Below are 20077 nucleotides of genomic sequence, written 5' to 3'. Positions count from 1 at the left end.
TCAGTTCCTGTGCTCTTCTGAACAGCGCCCCCTTCTCAGAGTAATGTCATCAAGAGCTATCTCTCCTTGTCGATCTCTCCTTCGCTCACCTTTTATAATTATCTATGAAAAAAATAGGAAACGATTTCACCAGTTGAAACATAATTCACATTTTTTTAGTGTCTGTTAAATCACATTACACATAACAAATGTTCAGATGACAACAAACCATACAGTTCAATCTAAATCGTTTCTTTCTTTTTCTGAAAATGTTTTGAAGGATTATACTCACTCTTTCAAGTTTGTTGCCCCACAGTGTGATCTGGGCCGTCCTCCAGCCACTACCCCCCATCCTGCCCCACATGGCTGGGATGTGCTGCCTACCCTTCTCCACAAACACCTGCAACATGCCCACGTGATGGCCAGCAAGCTTGTGTTGAAAGGACAAACACATAAAGTCCTGGTTCCGCAGTGGAATGAGAGGAGGCAGGATAAGCTGAGCTCCCCTTCCACTGTGTTTCACAGTCACTTCAGGGAGAGTCAGATATTTCCCACCTACAACGTCAAGAAAACCCAAGGAAGAACGGAGGTTTGTCCATATTTTAAAGTAATCAAATGTAGACGTTTTTGTTATAGACTTCACTTGGACTTGCAATTTCTAAAAATGTTAGAAAGTTCTCTGTCACTTGAGCTCACAGTTACTAGACACTTCAATCCATATCAACTCAACCTATTTCCAGGTTTTTTTTATTAAACCAATTGTGAAGAAAAAAAAAAAGAAAAAAAAGATTCTGCAGATTAAGGAGTCCATTTCCACTTGAGTGCATCTGTTCTTAGGGGTTGTGTGTTCAGTGGGAGGAGGCTAAAGATGGATGAGGGTTACGTTCGAGTCGGTATCTAGGACTGTGCTTATTGGGTGGCCCTCAACTAATACTGGAAAGCGTCAACAGCCAGAGGAGAACGAAGCAGAGGTTGTCAAAGACCACACACTGGGAAGAGCTATAGTGGGTGAAACAGGAAAAGCAAAATTTTAACCTGATTTAACTGGGCCAACCCCTTCTACACTGGGCTGAGGGCTTTTCCCAATGTGGGGAGGGCTGAGTCAGGGACATGACAGGTGACTTTTGTGGTCGCAGGGCCAGCATGTCTTCTGTGTCGTGTTGTCAGGAAGCTTGAAATTATGATGTTGGTAGGTGGGTGAGGATACTTTGCCATTTGGCTTAATGTTAGGGGTACATGACGAGTCTACTGCTGATGTGCTATAGTGTGTGTTGCCACCTTTGATTAGGATCTCAACTGCTATAGCTAGTTTTATTTCTCCCACTAAAGAAGCTGGATCCTTCAACCTGACCTGCTCCATGGCAGTGGGGTCATCCAGCTCAGCTTTTGTGACATCATGCAGTACACTCGTTATTACACTTTTCATTAGCTATAGTTATAATGTCAAATTGAGCCAAATTCGTTGCCCAGGGAATGAGACCATTATATTTGCCAACTTTGACCAACTAGCTCTGTTTCCATTACATTTCATATTCACATTTTCAAAATGGGTGCCGCCATCAAGTGATCGTACTGAAGTCAATTCAGAAGCCTTATGACTCCTGAACATTCTGCTTCTAACAAAGCCTTCATCTTCCCTTGGCAAGATAACTTGACTTTTTCCAGTATTCAACTGGGTAGGATGACGATACGCTAACTAGTTTGAGGTGAGTTTGAAATACACTTCTGAAGCCCAGTCTACTGATTGATGACAAGGGACATTATTTGCATTATTTATAATGCACAGAATTTTACTTAAGTAATACAATGCTTTACAAGAATCCCTGTGGTGGGAAAGATGCCTACCTGAAGAATATTCTGTTATTTCCCACTGCGTGTCTCCTTCCCTGTGCTTAATCCACCCACAAAGGCCATAGTCAAAGGAACAACTGAGAACACCAGCCTCTGGAAAATATAAATCAAATCAAATCAAACTTTATTTATACAGCAAATTTCATACCAGGAGGTAACACAATGCGCCTTACATTTATAACATTATTCGGAAAGTCAGTTTGATAGCCACTCTCTGTAATATTCAGATATAGATACAGTATATGGTCAACGTCAGCAAAAAAAACTCCCTGAAAAACATTAGGAATGGTTCAGATGATTCAAAATATATATTTATCTAATTTTGGTCAGATAACTACCCCCAAATAATTTGGATGGAAACTTAAGGGGTCATGTGACACAACCAGTGTGCATCTTACAGAAAGTGGCTATTGAGCCTGGCTAAAAACATTTAGCATTATTGAAGGTTAAATTGTTAAAAGTTATAATTTAGAAACTCCTTCCAATTTGAATTTCCTGTTCTCCACAACATATGATTAGGTGTCAGTTTCTTAATACAGTCTGGCTCTGTTAAACATTCTCAAGAAAATCGTCTTTCTCAAGAAAATCTTTTGTGTATGTCTATTATACCATGCTTTAAACTGCCATGAAAGATTTTATACAAAGGTGTCCACTGCTATCTTCGGAGAGCAAACAGGAACTTATACAAATAGGACAAGAAGCTGAAGGTTATCATCGGTTATCATATATATATTTACCTGGATCATCACCCATTTCCTCGTCAGTGTTTCCCAGTTCAACATCAAAATCAAAACCTAGTCCATTGCCCTGGCCTGGTTTCCGTGGTACTAAGGAGACCAGAGGAAAGGCCAATTACAACAACAGGAGTGCAGTATATTATAGAAGCTTTACCTGAACAATTTAATATAGTAGAATTTAACCGGGACATACAAATAAACACACTGACAGCTGATATGCTGACATACTCACTGTGGACATCTCCTCTCTGTTTTGGTGTGAAGTCTTTGCTTATTCTGTTATCAAAGGAGGTGTCTGTTGGAGTAGGGGGCCACTGTGTGGGGTTGACCTTATGAGTGCCAGAGGGGGCCTTTGTGAAGGAGGATGGGGGCCTCCTGGGTCTCATACGTGGGTTAGGGGTGACCACTAATGGAGTCTTCAGAGTGGGTCTTTGGTACTGACGCGTGGGAACAGGTGGTTTATAGGTGATTGTCTTCCTTCGCTGTGGAGGCGCTGCAGTAGTAGATGTGGTGCTGGGGGATTTTGCTTTAGTTGGTAAGGTCACTGGTGATTGTGAGGCGGTCCTCGTCAGGTCAGCATCAGGGACTTTTTTACCGTTATTGTTCGGTGGTGTTTTCCGAGGTCTTGGAGGCTCAATTATCACCTTTGGTATTGCTAAAAAAAATGAGAATGAATATATATGCAACACATGTTTCATGTACAGTGTCATGTCAATAAAAGATGTTGTTACCTGGAACTCCAGGACATCTGTTTACTATGTAAATAAGTGCACATAGGTTCAGTATGGAACCAACTGAATGGTGACATATTTAAAAATGAATGTAAAACCTACATTTAGTACTTTTTTTAGAATCTACTTAAGTGTACATCATGTCCAGACCTTGCTGACAAAAGTAAATATCAGAACGCAGTTTCTTTGACCAGCCAATAAATGGGATGGAAACAGAGACTTTTGTGTGAGATGTTGAAGAGAATGAATGCTAAAAGCTAGCTCACCCAAGCTGGTCGAAATAAACCTAAATAAGATTTATTTAATTTATTGAAGAGAGGGGATAACAAATACAAAAGCCGGAAAAGCAACACAAATTTGAACTAGAATGCGTTTCGTGAACGAACTGCGAGAGTGTGCTTGCTCTGTTGCGGCCATGACCTTTGACGTTGCAGCCATAACATCACACAAAAGATCAGACATGGCAACCAAGCTCAACCATTATATTTTGGCTCCACTGACGTCTAGACATATGACGGTGTCTTTGTTGTTCTGTTTTTGTTTGCTTGTTTATTGTGAAAGGGTCTAGTGTGTTACATTTAGCTTGGAGAAGTCTTAAAATAGGCTCCAAGTGACATTTGTCTTATTGTGTATGTGTAATTTACCTCCAAAGGTCGTGTTAATCCATGAGTGCACCTGAATTGTGCGGTATTTGCTGAGTTTTAATCTGCTTGTTTTAATTGTGTGTGTTGCGGCTGCAATAAATCTTGTCTGTGCTTCAAATGTAAATATATTTATTGTCTCTCTATGGTGGTAATCAGATGTATGATGGAACTTGCATATTTACTTTGCACAAACATTTCAGCTGTCATGTTGATAATAATTCCAGAGTTTCGTTATACTGACTGTTAGCAGGAGCACTACTTACACACAGCAGGAGTCCAACAGTGCAACAACAGAAAAGTAGACGAGACGAGTTTTACTCTTCAGCCTCAAGGCGTATTTATTTTATAGTGGATAACTAAACTGCTCTTCCAGCCTTCATGTTGGGAGCGGGCCAAGAGAATGATCAAGTCCAGAACATTCATATTTATAGGGGGCATGACATCACAATCATATGATATCTCATCTCTAATCAAACTGATAACACCCCCTTGTGGTGTGGAACAGATATTATACAGTACAGAATACATCACAGTCAATCATACATACTTATGTCAACACTCCCACTTATGAGTGACTTGTATCCTGTACAGCTTTTAACAATCAGAATAAACAAATACAGAATTAAATCAAAAACATTTTTATAATTCATCAGATGCTTACACCAAACATGACTCCTGAAAATGTCCTCAGTTTAACCTTTGAGACAGGCTTGGTCATAGCATCTGCTACCATCTCATTTGTTGGACAATAAACAAGTGTCATCTTCCCATCTTTAATGGTTGACCTTATGAAGTGATACTTGATGTCAACATGTCTGCACCTTTGTCTGCACACAGGGTTCTTCACAAGTGCAATAGTGCCCTGGTTATCCTCATGATCAACAGTTGGAACATATTCATAGGAATCCATGCCCTTCAGTAATTGCTCTAGATAGATACACTCCTGTATTGTTAGAGCTAAAGCCATGTATTCGGCTTCACATGTAGATAACGCTACTGTGGGTTGCTTTTTACTCTTCCATGATACCAGTGAGCTGTCACTGCTCATGCTCACACAGTAGCCAGACGTGCTCCGTCTGTCGCTGGTGTCTGCACCCCAATCTGCATCACTGTATGCCCAAAGGCCTAAACCGTCGCTGCTTTTCTTAAAAGTCAGCTGCTTGTCAGTAGTACCTTTAAGATAACGCAGTGCATGTTTGACTGTCACCCAGTTTTCCTCTGTGGGGTTTGCAAAATGTTGTGATAACTTGCTTACCACAAAACATAGATCAGGTCTCGTACAAGTAGCTAAGTAGATGAGACTACCTACAGCTTCCCTGTATTTCCTTACATCAGTCATCTTTGGTGCATCGTCAGTGTAATCAACCTTTTGTTCACATGGTGTGTCACGTGTTCTGCACTCCTGCATATCAAATCGTTTGAGAATCTTCTCAGTATACCTCTGTTGTGACATGGTTACACAATCGTCAGTCTGACTGAAGTCTATGCCTAGAAAGTGTTTCAGCCTGCCTATGTCCTTCATCTTAAACCTGGTGGAAAGCATTGCCTTCACCTGCTCTAGACTTATTGTGTTGCTTGCTGCGATGATGAGATCATCCACCCAAATGACAATAATCACCTTCCCTCCCTGCGTTGACTCTTTTGTGTACACACAATGATCTGCTGGGTTCTGTGTAAAGTTGTCATTTACCAAGCATTTGTGTAACATTTCATTCCAGTTACGTCCCGACTGTTTCAAACCATAAATTGACTTCTGTAATTTACACACTAGATCGTTTTCCCCTTTTTCATAACCTTCAGGTTGTTCCATGTAAATGTCTCGGTCAATGGGTGCGTGTAGATAAGCCGTCTTTACATCCATTTGGTGTAGTACCAGGTTCTCTTGTGCTGCCTTTTGCATGACTACACGCACACTGGTCATATTTGCCGTGGGGGAGAATGTCTCACCATAATCTACCCCCTCTCTCTGGCTATACCCCTTCGCCACAAATGTGGCCTGGTACTGCTCACACCCATCACCACCCTCCTTAATTGAGTATACCCACCTACCTCCCACTGTCTTTCTGCCCTCTGGCAATTTGGTCAGGGTAAAGGTCTGGTTCTCCTCTAATGACTGCATCTCCTCGTCCATTGCCCTCTCCCATTTACCTGCTTGTGATGATGTCATAGCCTGCTTAAAGGTCAGTGGCACACCACACACTGCTCGGTAGCAATAGTCAACACTGGTGAGTGTGCTATCATCATCACCACTATCATCCTCAGTAGCATAATCACAGAGATAACTTGGGGGCTTACGCTCTCTAGTGGGGTACCTCCCACTGCTTGAGGCCTGTGGCGTCACCCTGTGGTGCTCCTCGCCATCATCCTCTGGGGATTGTGGACTGTACGTCTGTGCTCTGAGCACTGGGCTGTGGTGCGTCGGTCTTGTCACTATTTACAATGGGGTCAAGTCCTAAGTCCTGAGTCTGAGTCTCGCTGTCACATGTAGTCTTAGTGATAAACTTGACCAGTCTGTGCTTCTGCACTTTACCTTTGGTGGGGTAGTAAACTAGATAGGCTGGGCTGCCTTTGTCGTGCCCTACGAAAATACCCTTCTCACACCTGGGATCTAGTTTACCCTTGTCTTGTATGTACGCATAACACTCTGACCCGAATTTGTGCATGTTGGCTAGATCACACTTCTTCCCTGTCAGTGCTGTGTATGGTGTTGTGCCAATGTGCTTGTTAAAGCATCGGTTTCTTGTGTATGCTGCTTCCTGAACGGCGTAATGCCATAGACTCTTAGGTAAGTTGCTGTCAATGAGCTTACACCTTGCCATCTCAAAGAGAGTGCGCCCTTCCCTCTCAGCTATCCCATTCTGGTGTGGGGAGTAAGGACAGGACGTCTCATGTCTTATCTTGTTCTTTCGCAGGAGCGTCTTAAACTCTCTGCTTGTGAACTCGGTCCCGTTGTCTGACCGGATGCATTTCACACTGCCATAAGGCGCTATGTCAGCCAAGAACTTTTCAATAGCCAGTACGACATCACTCTTTGCTTTGAGGAAGTATGTGAATACTACTCCTGTGCACACATCTGTGAAAGATTGCATGTACCTGTAACTCTCGATTGAACCATTGGTCACTGGACCAGCTAGATCAGTGTTTACTAACTCCAGTGGTGTTTTCACCTTTTCTGTTGCATTTCTGTTTCTCGTCCGAGTAAACTTCCCCTCTATGCACACATGACATTCCTTTTCAGGCTTACACTTTGCACCCTTAATGTGCATGCCTAGGGTTACATCCTGCAGTTTCAGTATGTCATCATAGTTACAATGCCCCATAATTTCATGCCAGGTTTGAATATCATGGCTAACATTGCACACATCATTGTCATCACACTTGGTTTGCAAGTAGTACATTCTGTCACACACTTGAATGCTAAACCATGCACCATCAGGCGCCACAAGAACATTGTTACCTTCCTCGAAGAGTACCTTGGCACCGTGTGCAGTGGCACACTTCACGGAGAAGAGTTCTTGTGGGAACGAAGGGATGTACAGGGCGTTCTTGAGAGTCACTGTACATGTTCGTCCGTCGCTGTCGGTGAGACACACCTGTGCGTCTCCTCTGCCTTCCGCCAACCCGAACGTCCGCCTCCCGTCGGCCAGCTCCATGCTGTGGCTCTCCGGCTTGAATATGCTGTCAAAGGACTTGAACCGGCTCCTGTCGTTCAGCATGTGGGATGTCGCGCCAGTGTCAACGATCAGCCCTTGTCCCTCAATCTGCCGCTGCTGCGCTGGCTTGCAGGTGTCCTCGGTCTCTGCCCGGAATGTGAAGTCGACTCTCGCGGGTCCCCGCGCCTCGATCCGTCCACCATTCGCTGCCCGACCACCGCTGCTGCCGCCGCTTCTGCTACCACCGCCGCTGCCGCCGCTTCTGCTACCACCGCCGCTGCCGTTGCCACCGCCGCGATCTTCAGCGCGAGCACACCTGGACCTTTGTGCACGCTTTTTCCTGCAGGCGTTGTCGCTGTGGCTTGTGCTTTTGCAGGAACCGCATCAAACTTTTCTTGTGCACTCATCTTTTCGATGTCCCCTTTCACCGCACCGCCAACACGCCATCTCTGTCGAAGATCCGCTGTTCTTTTTCTTCAGTGCTGCGCGAGCCTTCAGCACCCTTTCTCCCGCCATCTCGGCTACTGGCTCAGCATCCTCCGACGCCTCGAAGTTTCGCAGCTTAGCCTTGAATTCCGCCAGTTTCATCTCCGCTGAACCGTGGGTTACCATCAGCGTAAACGGCTTGTAGTTCTCTGGAAGTCCCCGCATAATCATAGCCATCATCAACCCCTCACTCGGTGCCTCGCCTGCACCTCTGAGCGCTGTGAAGATCTGCTCTGCCCGGATAATGTACTCTGTCACAGTCTCTGTGTCCGCTTTCTTCAGCGAGGTTAACGTTATGTATAACGAAACAATCCGTGGCCTACCTTTGCCAATGTAGTGCTCTCTCAACACTTGCAGACTCTCGCGTCCATTATTTTTACAGTCTCTGAATATCAGTCCCAAACTCACGTTATCCAGCAATGGCGCCAACGAACAGTAAGCATCAGCATTCAGCTCCTCATCCTTGGCTCGTTCCTCAGCCGTCAGCGGTTCGCCAGGCTCGTTCAGAATAGTCTCTTTTAACCCGACACGGTGCATACAACACAGCATCCGTTCTTCCCAGAGCTCATATTCTTCGGCCCTACGGTCAAACATCGGCCACTTTGCCTTTTGATGTGCCATTCTCCTCAGCTTTGTTAGCTTCCCGGTTTTACCGCGCTAACTAGCTAACACACTTTTAGCCGACTAGCTAACGTTCGCTGCCACTTTCCGTTGTTGCAACTATCGTCGTCGTTACTGGGCCCATAACCTGTTAGCAGGAGCACTACTTACACACAGCAGGAGTCCAACAGTGCAACAACAGAAAAGTAGACGAGACGAGTTTTACTCTTCAGCCTCAAGGCGTATTTATTTTATAGTGGATAACTAAACTGCTCTTCCAGCCTTCATGTTGGGAGCGGGCCAAGAGAATGATCAAGTCCAGAACATTCATATTTATAGGGGGCATGACATCACAATCATATGATATCACATCTCTAATCAAACTGATAACACCCCCTTGTGGTGTGGAACAGATATTATACAGTACAGAATACATCACAGTCAATCATACATACTTATGTCAACACTGACTTACTGAGCTAAGTGTTGATACACTTCGTAAGAAATTATTATCTAGGTAAAAGGAAACATCTTTGCAACAATATTGGAATGAATGCGGTGGCTTGTTCATACGGAAAACAGGTATGTAAACGCGATCATATGGATAATTTGTAGGACGACGCACACCGAAGTAGAATTTAGTGCGATGCACTGTTCTAAATCTAGCTACAGACAGACGTGAATTACATTGAAAAATCGCCGTGGTCTACACAGCTGTTTTTAATTGATGTAGCCTAGAGGTGTATTTGGCTCAATGATGGTTGGGATTGTTAAAATTGTCGATTTTTGGCCAGATAGATTGCCTTCCTCTTGCAAAGGCAAACCTTTGTCTGGAATACAGGCAGCTCATGAGTATGGTTGTCTTTGGAACAGAATGTGTACAAAATTTAAAATTCTTTGGTGTCGGTTGGTTTTATTGTCTGAAACGTACTGGAATGTACCTTGCGAAAACTTGGGGTAGTGAACCGAAATCTCCAGTATGGCAGTTGAAATAATCGCACAGACATTTAATCTGTGTGCCATTTGCATGTTAGCCCCCGCTAGCATGTATGCTAATAGCTTAGCTTAGGCTAGCTAGCTGCTTATATTGTTTCACTATGGGGCTAGGCTAGTTGCTTCGCATATTGTAGCAATGGTGTTGGCGAATGAGTTTTTGAGTTGTTGCTGTCTTGTATACTTTCACTTGCTTTTTACATTTCCATGGCTGTGTGTGTTGTGTTAACCCTGTCTCTTACTGTCTGTGTAAGAGGAGGTTGAAACTCTCAGCCCAGCTAGTCATTTATTTATTTTGATGCCACCGCCGTGTTACAGAAATAAAGTCTCTTGTCCTAGAGTGGGTGACGTCACAATGGCTCAAGATTCCCCCATGTTAGTTTATGAGAGAAAAAGGTGATGAAAAAGAGGAATAAAAAAGGAGTGGCAAGGAGAACCGCCACGGGCAAGCACACTAATAAATCTGATACTTGGAATTAAATGAATGACAAAAGTTAACAAGAGGATTATGCAATGGGCTGAGAGAGGACCAACAAGAACACACTGAAGCACTGTCAGCTGTTAAAGCTTACATTAGCAGAGACATCAAGAGATTTCAAACAAGACCAATTGAAACCATTCAAAGACAAGGGAGAATTAGATTTGGATACACTCAAAGACCAGTTTAAAAAATGCTGCGAGCCACGTAAGAATATAACTAGGGTGACCATATTTGAGTTTTAGAAAAAGAGGACACTTAGTCGCGGGGGAGGGGGCTTGGTAGTGTGTAGCATACAGATGACCCCGCCCCCTCCCCCCACAACGATGTTTTGCCATCTTTTTTCACTTACAGATGACCCCGCCCCCTTCCCCCGTGATGAGGTTTTGCCATCTTTTCCACATGCAGATGTCATGTGCTGTTGTAAACAATGTAACTAGTCACTAGTTGTAATCATCTGTAAGTGAAAAAAGATGGCAAAACCTCGTTGCGGGGGGAGGGGTGGGGTCATCTGTCACTAGTTGCATTGTTTACAACAGCACATGACATTTGCATGTGATAAAGATACTAGTTACTAGTCGAAGCGGCAAGGTGCTCAGTGTTGCCAGTTTGGAAATGGCGAAGTATCGTACCAAATGCTCAAAATTATCTTTGGAAGATAATTATCGTGCATCTGGCAACACTGAGAGGGTGGTCGACCAATGACAGTACTCTTTACAGCCAGAGCTCGCGCAAGAAGGTAGAACGTAAGGGAGATATCCTTTCCAAAACTTGTAAGGGCGTACAAACTAGTTTTAGGCCAGGCAAAATAGCGTTTTACGACAGACTAATTGTAAAAAAAATTTTTTTAGCATAGATCATTTCATACACCATTCATATGTATGTCTCATTCATCGGCCTAATCTTCATCCAATCATCCTACTGCCAATGGGAGATGGCAATGTTGCTTTTAGACTGGCCTCTAACCTGAAAACTGTACCTGCCAGGGGTATGGTGTTTATGCCTATGCAATCAGGACATATTCAAAAAGTGCGACGCTCGTGTGCATATTCAAATTCATTTCAAAAGAAACTTGTAATACAATAAAAGTTACTTTTCATATTTCTATAGTGGTAGGAGTAAAGGAAAAACATAAGCCTATTTGGGTGTATTTTGGGCATATTCGATTAGGGTATAGCTCATTTGCATATTAAAATTGATTTTCAAAGAAACTTGTAATACAAACATTTTTACTTTCATGGGTACTTTCATTGTGTTATGTTTTATTTTGATAGGAGGGAAAAAAATAAACAATTTTGATGTGTATTTTTCTCAGATTGATGAGATTAAACATATTTCCTCTACTAGGATTTCTTAGGACTTTAGTATGTTGCTCTGGACACCTCATAGAAATGATCTATGCTGAAAAAAAATCTTTTTCAATTAATTCTATTTTTGGCTCCGAAATGGGCTATTTTGCCTGGCCTATTTGGGAAAGACCCAGAGAAACACAAATATCCGATGAGACAAAATCCCTGACAATTTTAGAGTCCCTGCCAGACACATTTTTTAGGTCTCGAAAAGAGGACATGTCCGGGCAAAAGAGGACGTCTGGTCACTCTAATATAACGTTTTTGAGGCACATATATTTCACGAGAATGCAAGGACAACACAAAACCATTGACGCAAACAGAGCTGGAATATATGGCTAAGGACAATGAATTCGGAGGATTGACTGACAAACTGATTAGAGATTGCATTTTCTGTGCTGTCAACAACGACACTGTGAGGGCAAGACTTCTAAGAGAAACAGATTAAGATCTAACAAAGGCTGTAGACATTATGTCGAGCTAACGAAGTTACACAAAGCCACATGAAAGCTCTACATGAGGAGTCAGAAATGGCCATGAACAAAATAACAAAAACGAAGTACAAAGTCAAACAAGGGAGTGCTAATGTAGCAGAGTTAATAATTCCACTTGCCATTAAGAAGTAGCTTTTCATTTGGCTAGGGAGACAGGCTTTTTAATGTAACATGAGCGCCATCTATTGGTGCAATTCTGCAGACTTGGAGTGCACGTTCTTGCCGACTATCCCCAGTCTTCAGTAGCCTGTAAACAGGTAAGTCGCATATGCTGAGCTCCACTATAGTTAGATTAATGTGTTTTAATATTTGTGATTGTAACTGTAATTGTATTTGTGATAATTTAGTATGGATGCATTTAAACCCAAACGGGAGGACTCTCATTTTATATCAGAGACCATTTTGTTTTGTTTCTTTAGTTTTAGCTGCAAAGTGATGGCTCACCATGTTGCGCTAGCTTGCTAGTGTGGTTGTGGTGGCTAAAGCTTCTATGCTTTATTTTTGGTTTTATAGTGTGGAGCTGCTGTGTAACTGAATGTGAGACACGCTGATTCTGTTCTTCAGGTACAGTTAACAACTTTCCCCATTTTGTGTATTTCATGTGATGTATAGCCCCAGTCTTCAGTAGCCTGTAAAGAGTGTGGAGCAGCTGTGTAACTGAATGTGAGACACGCTGATTCTGTTCTTCAGAATAAACGGCTGGATAGCCAAATAGACACAACGCTGAAAGAGTACTGTATATCCGCTACACTAATACTAAACGTACTGAGGAATACACGAAATGTGGATACACACACAAGCCAAAGAAATGTTCAGCCTATGGTCAAGTTCGCAATGAGTGATCAAGGAAGAATCACTTCAGCTGTAGGTGCAAAATACGGAAGCAAAAAGGGAACTTAAGAAAAACAGAGAGAAAAGTTAATGGGTTACATTAAAGTTAAAGAAAACGCCCTAACAGCTAGCAAACGTCTTGATGCATTCTCTGTCCGTGAAACTGAAAGTCAGAAATGGACACAAGCACTGAAAATGAACAACTTTCTATTGACATTTAAATTAGACACAGGAGCTGAGTGCAATGTAGTGCCATCCATTGACAAGAAAACACCTCTGTTGAAGTCCAATTGCAAGGTTGTAACATACTCTGGCCACACGATGGAGCCAAAGGGCAAGGCCATTCTTGTGTAACGAGTTTGATAGACAGTTGGATTAAGGACACAGTAAAAGTGACCACATTGGAAATCGGTGTCCGTGCTTTGATGAATCTACTCAGCAAATAGTCAATTATAAAATATCACTGTCATCATGCAGTGGTACAAGAAGCCGTGTGAGCAGAAGATGGGACCCAAGGGGGTGATAAACATGAAAAAAAAAAGCCTAGAAAAGTAACTTGGGGTACCCTAGTGAGAGACCAATGGACAGTCGAGATTTGGATGGTTGAAACTGCCAAGATGTATTGAAGATTCACTCAGATAGGTAGGACCTGAGCCAGCCCTACTAGAGAGGCCCAGCTGAGAGTGCAGAAGAATCAGGAGGGCAGTTTCAGTGGAATGGCCACTCCACGTCCAGATTGGCCAGAAATAAAGGAAGTTGCTCTGAGACAGCTATTATATTTGGTGGAAGATTGCAAATCCTAGAATCTAGGCGAGAAGTAGGAGGAGAGAGACTGGTCTCTGGTTCTCTACAAGAGATGGGTTGGACGGGGATGTTGGCTTTTGAAACAGGGGGGCCACCTGGGCCTGCTTCAAAAAATGTGATGGGTCAGGTGCTCATGTGTGATTAATGATGTGTGTGGGTGCGATTGCTTTAAGGAGAATGGAGGGGATGGATTGATTAGGTTGACTGGATGGCTTGAGGAGAGGTTTGGACGTGTCCTTCTCTGTCAAAGTGCAGAATGAGGAGAGTATGGTCATGGTGAAAGCCACATTTAGTATTCCCACCATGACAGAACTGAATAGGCCTTTAGTGATATTTGTTATTATTTGATTTTTTTTCAACATATACTGCATTTACTATGCTCTGTTCTGAAATAGGAAGATAAGAATAGGAAGTTTTGAACATCAAAACTAAATTTTGAAGAACTTTTACAAAATCCAGGAACATTCAGGGTGCGATTTGCCGGGGGGGATGGGGGGTATTTACCCCCCCTCTGGTTTTTACATCCCCACCTCAGCTGGATGAATTTCATACATGGGGGGATAACCCTCAATTATTAAAAAAACAATGAAAAAATAGAGAAGTTGTGACAGCGTTTTCTTACACTTGCTTACATCGCTGGCTTTGCTGATTTCCTTGTATAGGCTTCTGTACAATGAATATGAAAATATTTGTTCACTGAATTAGCGAGTTCTGTCCAAAACAGTTGCGTTTCAGTTTCAAAGTTTCAGTTTCGGTTTCAGTATTTCAACGTGAATGAGAGGGAGCACAAGAACTGAGCGTCTAGAAGCGATTATCATATCATGATAGACATATATGATGCATTTACATGTAGAGATATGTATTGCTTGTTTTTTTTTCATGATAAAAAAAAAAAAACATCCCCCCCTCTGGTTTTTGGACAAATCGCATTAATTCACTTATCTCGATACTACTTAAAATCCTGACACAAGGAAATTCCTTTTTGGTTTATGTATCTACTAGCAGCTAGGATATTACTAGCAATATACTCTCTCAATACTTAACTATACCAGGATTTTACCAGCAGAAAGTTCTAATTGATGAACTAAGTATATGTATTTAAAAAGATAGTGTCTACACATTAAATAACATGTCTTCTCTACATTTGTCTTACTGGATATGAGGGTTTCTCCTTACACATCCAACATACAGGGTGGTGCAAAAGGATGGCGTTACGTGATTAAACACATGAAACAAATCCTATATTTCTGGCCTGATCTGTGTTTACTCATCACCTCTATCTTTGAAGTCAGCGATCAAGGTGTCATGGGTACAATGGGTACAATCATTTATAAATATTTGATTTAGATCCTCTACAGCTTTTCTTTAATCTTACTCCATATGTGCTATATCACGTATTGTATAGCTACTTGTTGCTATAGCTACCTTTTGCTATAGCTACTTGTTGGGCACTGAACCAGCACACTTCCATGTCCAAACCCTCTTACCTTTGCATTGGTGTCTTCCATTGATGTACTGCATGGCAAAGCCCTCATAGCACTTGCAGATGTAGCTCCCAAAGGTGTTCATGCATCTGTGGAACCTGGGACACACAGCAAGACCAGCTGCACACTCATCTACATCTAAAAACACAAGGACATTTTACTCAATTGTACTTTTATCAAACTAACGTTTCTTCGTCATTTAGTTGCCTAGAGGAAAGATAAGTGAGCCCTATCTCAGAATAGGATATTTTGATGCCTTATCAACTCTGTAGTTGCATGCATCTAATTGAATAGCCTAGTGAACTATAAAAAGCACCCAAAAGGCAACAGCCTAATGTTTTAAAAACACTCCTCGACACTTTGCCTGGTGAGTTAAAGTTTCTTATCTTGTATTGAGGACTATAAATGATTCTGTAGCCTCTATTTAGACCTAAGGGTTGAGGCTGAAGGTATTCATTTACCTGAATCCTCTTCAATAAGGCTAACGTCACTATATACCATATACCATCATACGATTTTACAGTTGAATAAGATGGGGATCGCACTGGAAATAATGAAGGTTATAGTTATGGTTACTAGTTAAGATATTTAGCGGATGCTTTATCCAAAGGGATTTACAAAACATTAGATTAAAAAAAACTGTAAAAACTATATTTTTGCCAAATTAAATAAAATCCATAAAACATTATTAACTATCATTTTAAAGTAAAACCAATAATTACAACAACAACATAAAATCATAAAACTATGATCATATTTATTAAGTATGCCTCAAACAAATGAGCTAAAATCATTGGGTTTCATGTGGTAGTTATGGTATATACTGAAACTGAAGAGCAAAGCCAAATTTACATAATATTGCTTTTAGTTGTTATGACAATTATCTTACAACTGATGAGAAGTACACATAGCGTTAACATAAATCAACTGTCACAATGACTAATAACAGTTACAGTAATTGAATGTATCATGGCATTTTTATCATATTGGTGGGTCAATCTAAGTCTGAGAGAATTGCGATTTTCTGTAATAAACTAAAATGAATACAAACCCACACATGTCCTTCCGTCTGGGGCCAGATGTAATCCAGGAGATGGGCATTGGCAGCGCACGTCTCCTCTCACCAGGTCACAGCCATACTGACAGTTTGCCATGGCACAAATGTGGACATCTGAATGAATTATCACAGGGAGAATTAGGTAAGACAAGTATCCATCTCTCTCTCTCTCTCTTATATATCTATACGCACACAGTCCCTGTCACATTTATTGGCAACCCTGGTAAAGATAAGTACAAAAAGTTATTTAAAAAATCACCTTTTGGTGAATTGGCTTTGTCTCACACTAGTAAACAAGTTCTGCTGAGAAAAAAAAGAATTTACCAAGGAATTTTTATTTTTAACAAAACCACATGCGCCACATTTATTGGATTTCCTGCATTTAGTCCTTTGTACAACCTCCCTTTGCCAAACAGTACTGAGTTTTCTCCTATAATACCTTATAAAGTCTGAGAATACAGGACAGGGTATTTGAGACAAATCCTCTTTACAGAATCTCTCCAGATTGTCCAGGGTCCTTTCTTGTGCACTCTCCTCTTTAGCTTACCCCACAGGTAGGGGGGGTTTAGGTAAGAGGACTGAGATGCCCATGGCAGAAGTTTGACTTTGTGTTCAGTAAACCATTTTGTGTTGATCTGGACATGTTTTGGATCATTGTCCTGCTGGAAGATCCAACGAAGAATAAAAAAGAGAATTTGGCCTCTGTGTCACCTCATATTCATACCGCAGTGAGACAGGAAGTCATGGATTACTGCTTGAAAGTTTCGAAAACACTTTGATCAGTTTAATTTTTTTTTATATAAATGGAAAAAATGCTTCAGTTACAATTTGTTTATAATAATGTTTAGGGGCACCACTAATTGTGGCACATGTGGTTTTATTAAAGATGATCATTTCTTAACAAGGTATTTCTTTTTTTATTTTAACCCTTTGTACTAATCTTTAGCAGGGGTGCCAGTAATTGTGGGGACTATATATATATATATTATTTCTAATTGTACACACAAACAAACATACATAGATAGATAGACAGATAGATAGATAAAATCAGCCAGTGTGTTCTACACTCACACACGTATAAGCACACACATTAAGGGTGGATTTAGAAGGATTTAAACAACACTAGGATTCTTTACATAGTCAGGGTAGAAACAGTAATCCTCTCTACCACTCTGTAAAGTTCTGCACCTCAGAATAGTTCAGCGAGAAATCAGCTTTTTCCCAAATACACTTTGACAACTTTGTCCAAGACCCATTTCTAAATGGAAAACAATAACAGTAGGCACACTAGCCACATAACGGTGTGAAAAGGTGTGAAGAGGAAAAAGAGAATGGATGGTAATCTATGTTTTTGTGCTGAGACGGGTTCCTTTAAAATAGCACTAAAATGGAATAGTGTGGATCCAACATTCCATTCAACAGAAATCACTCCTCCAGGCTGGCTGTGCCAAAACTCTTTATAAGGAAATGTGGGACACTCCAGTTGTTACAGATATGGTGTTTTTTAATGTAGAAAGCCTGAATCAACGGAAAACATGTATGGTTGTATCAAGGAACGGTACTGCTTAAAACCTTTACATGCATCTTATAGTGTGACCTCTTTCCAACAGCAATATTTTCATCTTGATTAGCTGGTTAATCCAGAAGGGTCTATTTTCAAGACATTACATCAGACAACATTAATGAATGTTTGGATATATTCCAAACCGGCCTGCTAAGATACATATCACGCATGCTTTTTAAAATAACATTAGTATACCTTGAGATTTTAGATTTATATAAACCAACTAAACAAAGAGTGCTCTCAAATAAGTGCTTTTGTGATACACTGCAAAGATTTGTAAAAGAGAAAGGGAGAAATATATCTGAGAGAAATGAAGAGGACTTGAATGGCAAGGCATGTACGGACAGCACCTCATCCAAGAATCTGAATGGCTCACGGACAGTAATAAGGATCAGGCATTGCAAACAGGGTTACAGATCACATATCTTTCATATTTTTCTTTTTCTTCATCTTACCGCCACATTTTTCATCACGGGGCTAGGGATAATACTGCAGCTATTATTATGTGGAATTACAATCCATTGGATAAGCATCTATGAGTGAATTGCTCTCTAAGTAGAGCAGAACATGCAGGTCTGTGCTCATCTTCATATAAAACATCCTCTATAACAAATAACATCACAGTAAATCAGACTGCAGACAGAGGCTCAACAAGGATAGAAATCCATGATATACTTGAGAAATGAAATTATACAGACATAATGCCTTCAGTGAAAAGTGTTTGAAGGGAGTCTAGAGGTAGACAGTGTGGGCAAAAAGAGAGTTTTATTAACTGTCCCTGGTATGCCCATGATTATAAAGTCAACAGGTAGGGACATGTGAGGTTTCTACTCCGCTCATATTCAGCAGAAAGCAGAGGCAGTTTGCTCAGACAGGCAGGCACACAAATACAGTTAAAAGCATCAAATGTTTATTTGGACCTCTGACAAAGTAATAAGCTATATATCTAGTTTACCGTAACTAAGACTTTTTTGGGGGGATAACATATTGGCCTTCTGTCTTTTATCACAGCCAAGTTCAATCAGCCATGGAGGGTGTGAGTTTACCCCATATAATTGTTTGTAAATTATCAAGCCAAGTGAAGTGTGCATAGACATGTGTTAAGGGGATACAAGACATAGGATAAGCGAGAGGCGAGACATGAACAAAAATACTCGCTTTGACAACTTTGTACAAGTCCCATTTCTAAATGGGTCTTGGCCGGATTAAGTATTTATGTGGGAAACTTTCAAGCAACAGTCCTAAAAAACCTGGTATCCATGTTCTCTTTAAAACCTGAGAAAACTTAAACTTAACTTGAACTTAAACATGTTTGGGCATGCATATGCACACTATCCACATTAAGGTATGAAATAGTAATCTATGATTTTGTGCTGAGACGGGTTCCTTTAAAATGGCACTAAAATGGAGTAGTGTGAATCCAGCATTCCATTTAACAGAAATTGTGATACTGATATCCACTTTATTCATGATTCAGGAACTATGGAGCTCAAACAGTCACTTTAAGTTTGGCACTGAAAATATCTTTTGATGTTATTTTGTTTATTCTGTTGTGCTTTTCTATGTTTCTTCATGTCAGCAATTTCTGGGGTGGGATTTTTTTTTAGGCTGCAAGTCCTTCTTTTTCAATGTCAGTACTTTTCAATTTCAACTGTCTCTGAACTATCTCTGGCGTGTGCAAATAGGCTGTGTGCCATGTCCAAACATAGTGAAAGGCAACAAAATCATTAAAAAGAGGTATTTTGGAGGAATGTCTTCTATCATTTTGGCAAGTAACACATTTTCCTAGTAGGCTGTAACATTTCTTTTTTTATTGCAAACAGCCCATGAAATTAGCAAACAACATTAAACATGAGGAGAACATGTATTAATGAAATGCATTAAACTAAATTGTTATGTCTGCTTTGTGCTAATGGGCTGATGCTTGTAGGCTACAGTAAAGTAGGCTACCGGTACCTTATTTTACCCCCGGCCTGTATTCGGGGCTCGCTTTTATTTGTCCGTAACCACGCCTCAGGCTACAGGCCCGTCTCTAATTGAATTCCGGTCTTTATTTGAGGATTTACGGTACATCATCAGATATTCGCAGATTAGAAAAGAAGCCAGCAATTGTGTAAAATTATGTAATATGCATTCAGACGTTGTGTGGTAAATATTCCAGTGGCCAGGTCATCAGATAACCACAGAACACAGGCTGTGTAATTACAAAAGACCAGACACCGCAAATTTCTCTGCCATTTTTAAAGATCCAAAATAACAACAAGGTCAGATATGGCTTGATATGACGATGAGTTTTAAAGGCAATCTTGATTGGCCACTACTAGGCAAAATTCGCTCCTCAT

At 41.2% G+C, this 20077-nt stretch overlaps 1 protein-coding gene across 1 annotated transcript in view; it reads right to left on the bottom strand.

Moving 5' to 3' along the window:
* The window catches only part of npnta (nephronectin a), a gene marked incomplete at both ends in the record, with an annotated part of 36708 nt that continues 16631 nt past the window's right edge, over positions 1–20077 (bottom strand). Inside the window, 7 exons of the mRNA XM_080856406.1 lie at positions 1–102; positions 272–534; positions 1825–1923; positions 2568–2657; positions 2800–3222; positions 15118–15252; positions 16166–16285. Coding sequence (XP_080712532.1) covers positions 1–102; positions 272–534; positions 1825–1923; positions 2568–2657; positions 2800–3222; positions 15118–15252; positions 16166–16285 — 1232 coding nt within the window. The remainder of the gene's footprint in view (positions 103–271; positions 535–1824; positions 1924–2567; positions 2658–2799; positions 3223–15117; positions 15253–16165; positions 16286–20077) is intronic.

The sequence above is a fragment of the Sprattus sprattus genome (genome assembly GCF_963457725.1).
Source record: "Sprattus sprattus genome assembly, chromosome: 18".
Taxonomy (NCBI): domain Eukaryota; kingdom Metazoa; phylum Chordata; class Actinopteri; order Clupeiformes; family Clupeidae; genus Sprattus; species Sprattus sprattus.
This window is presented reverse-complemented; position numbering and strand designations above follow the sequence as displayed.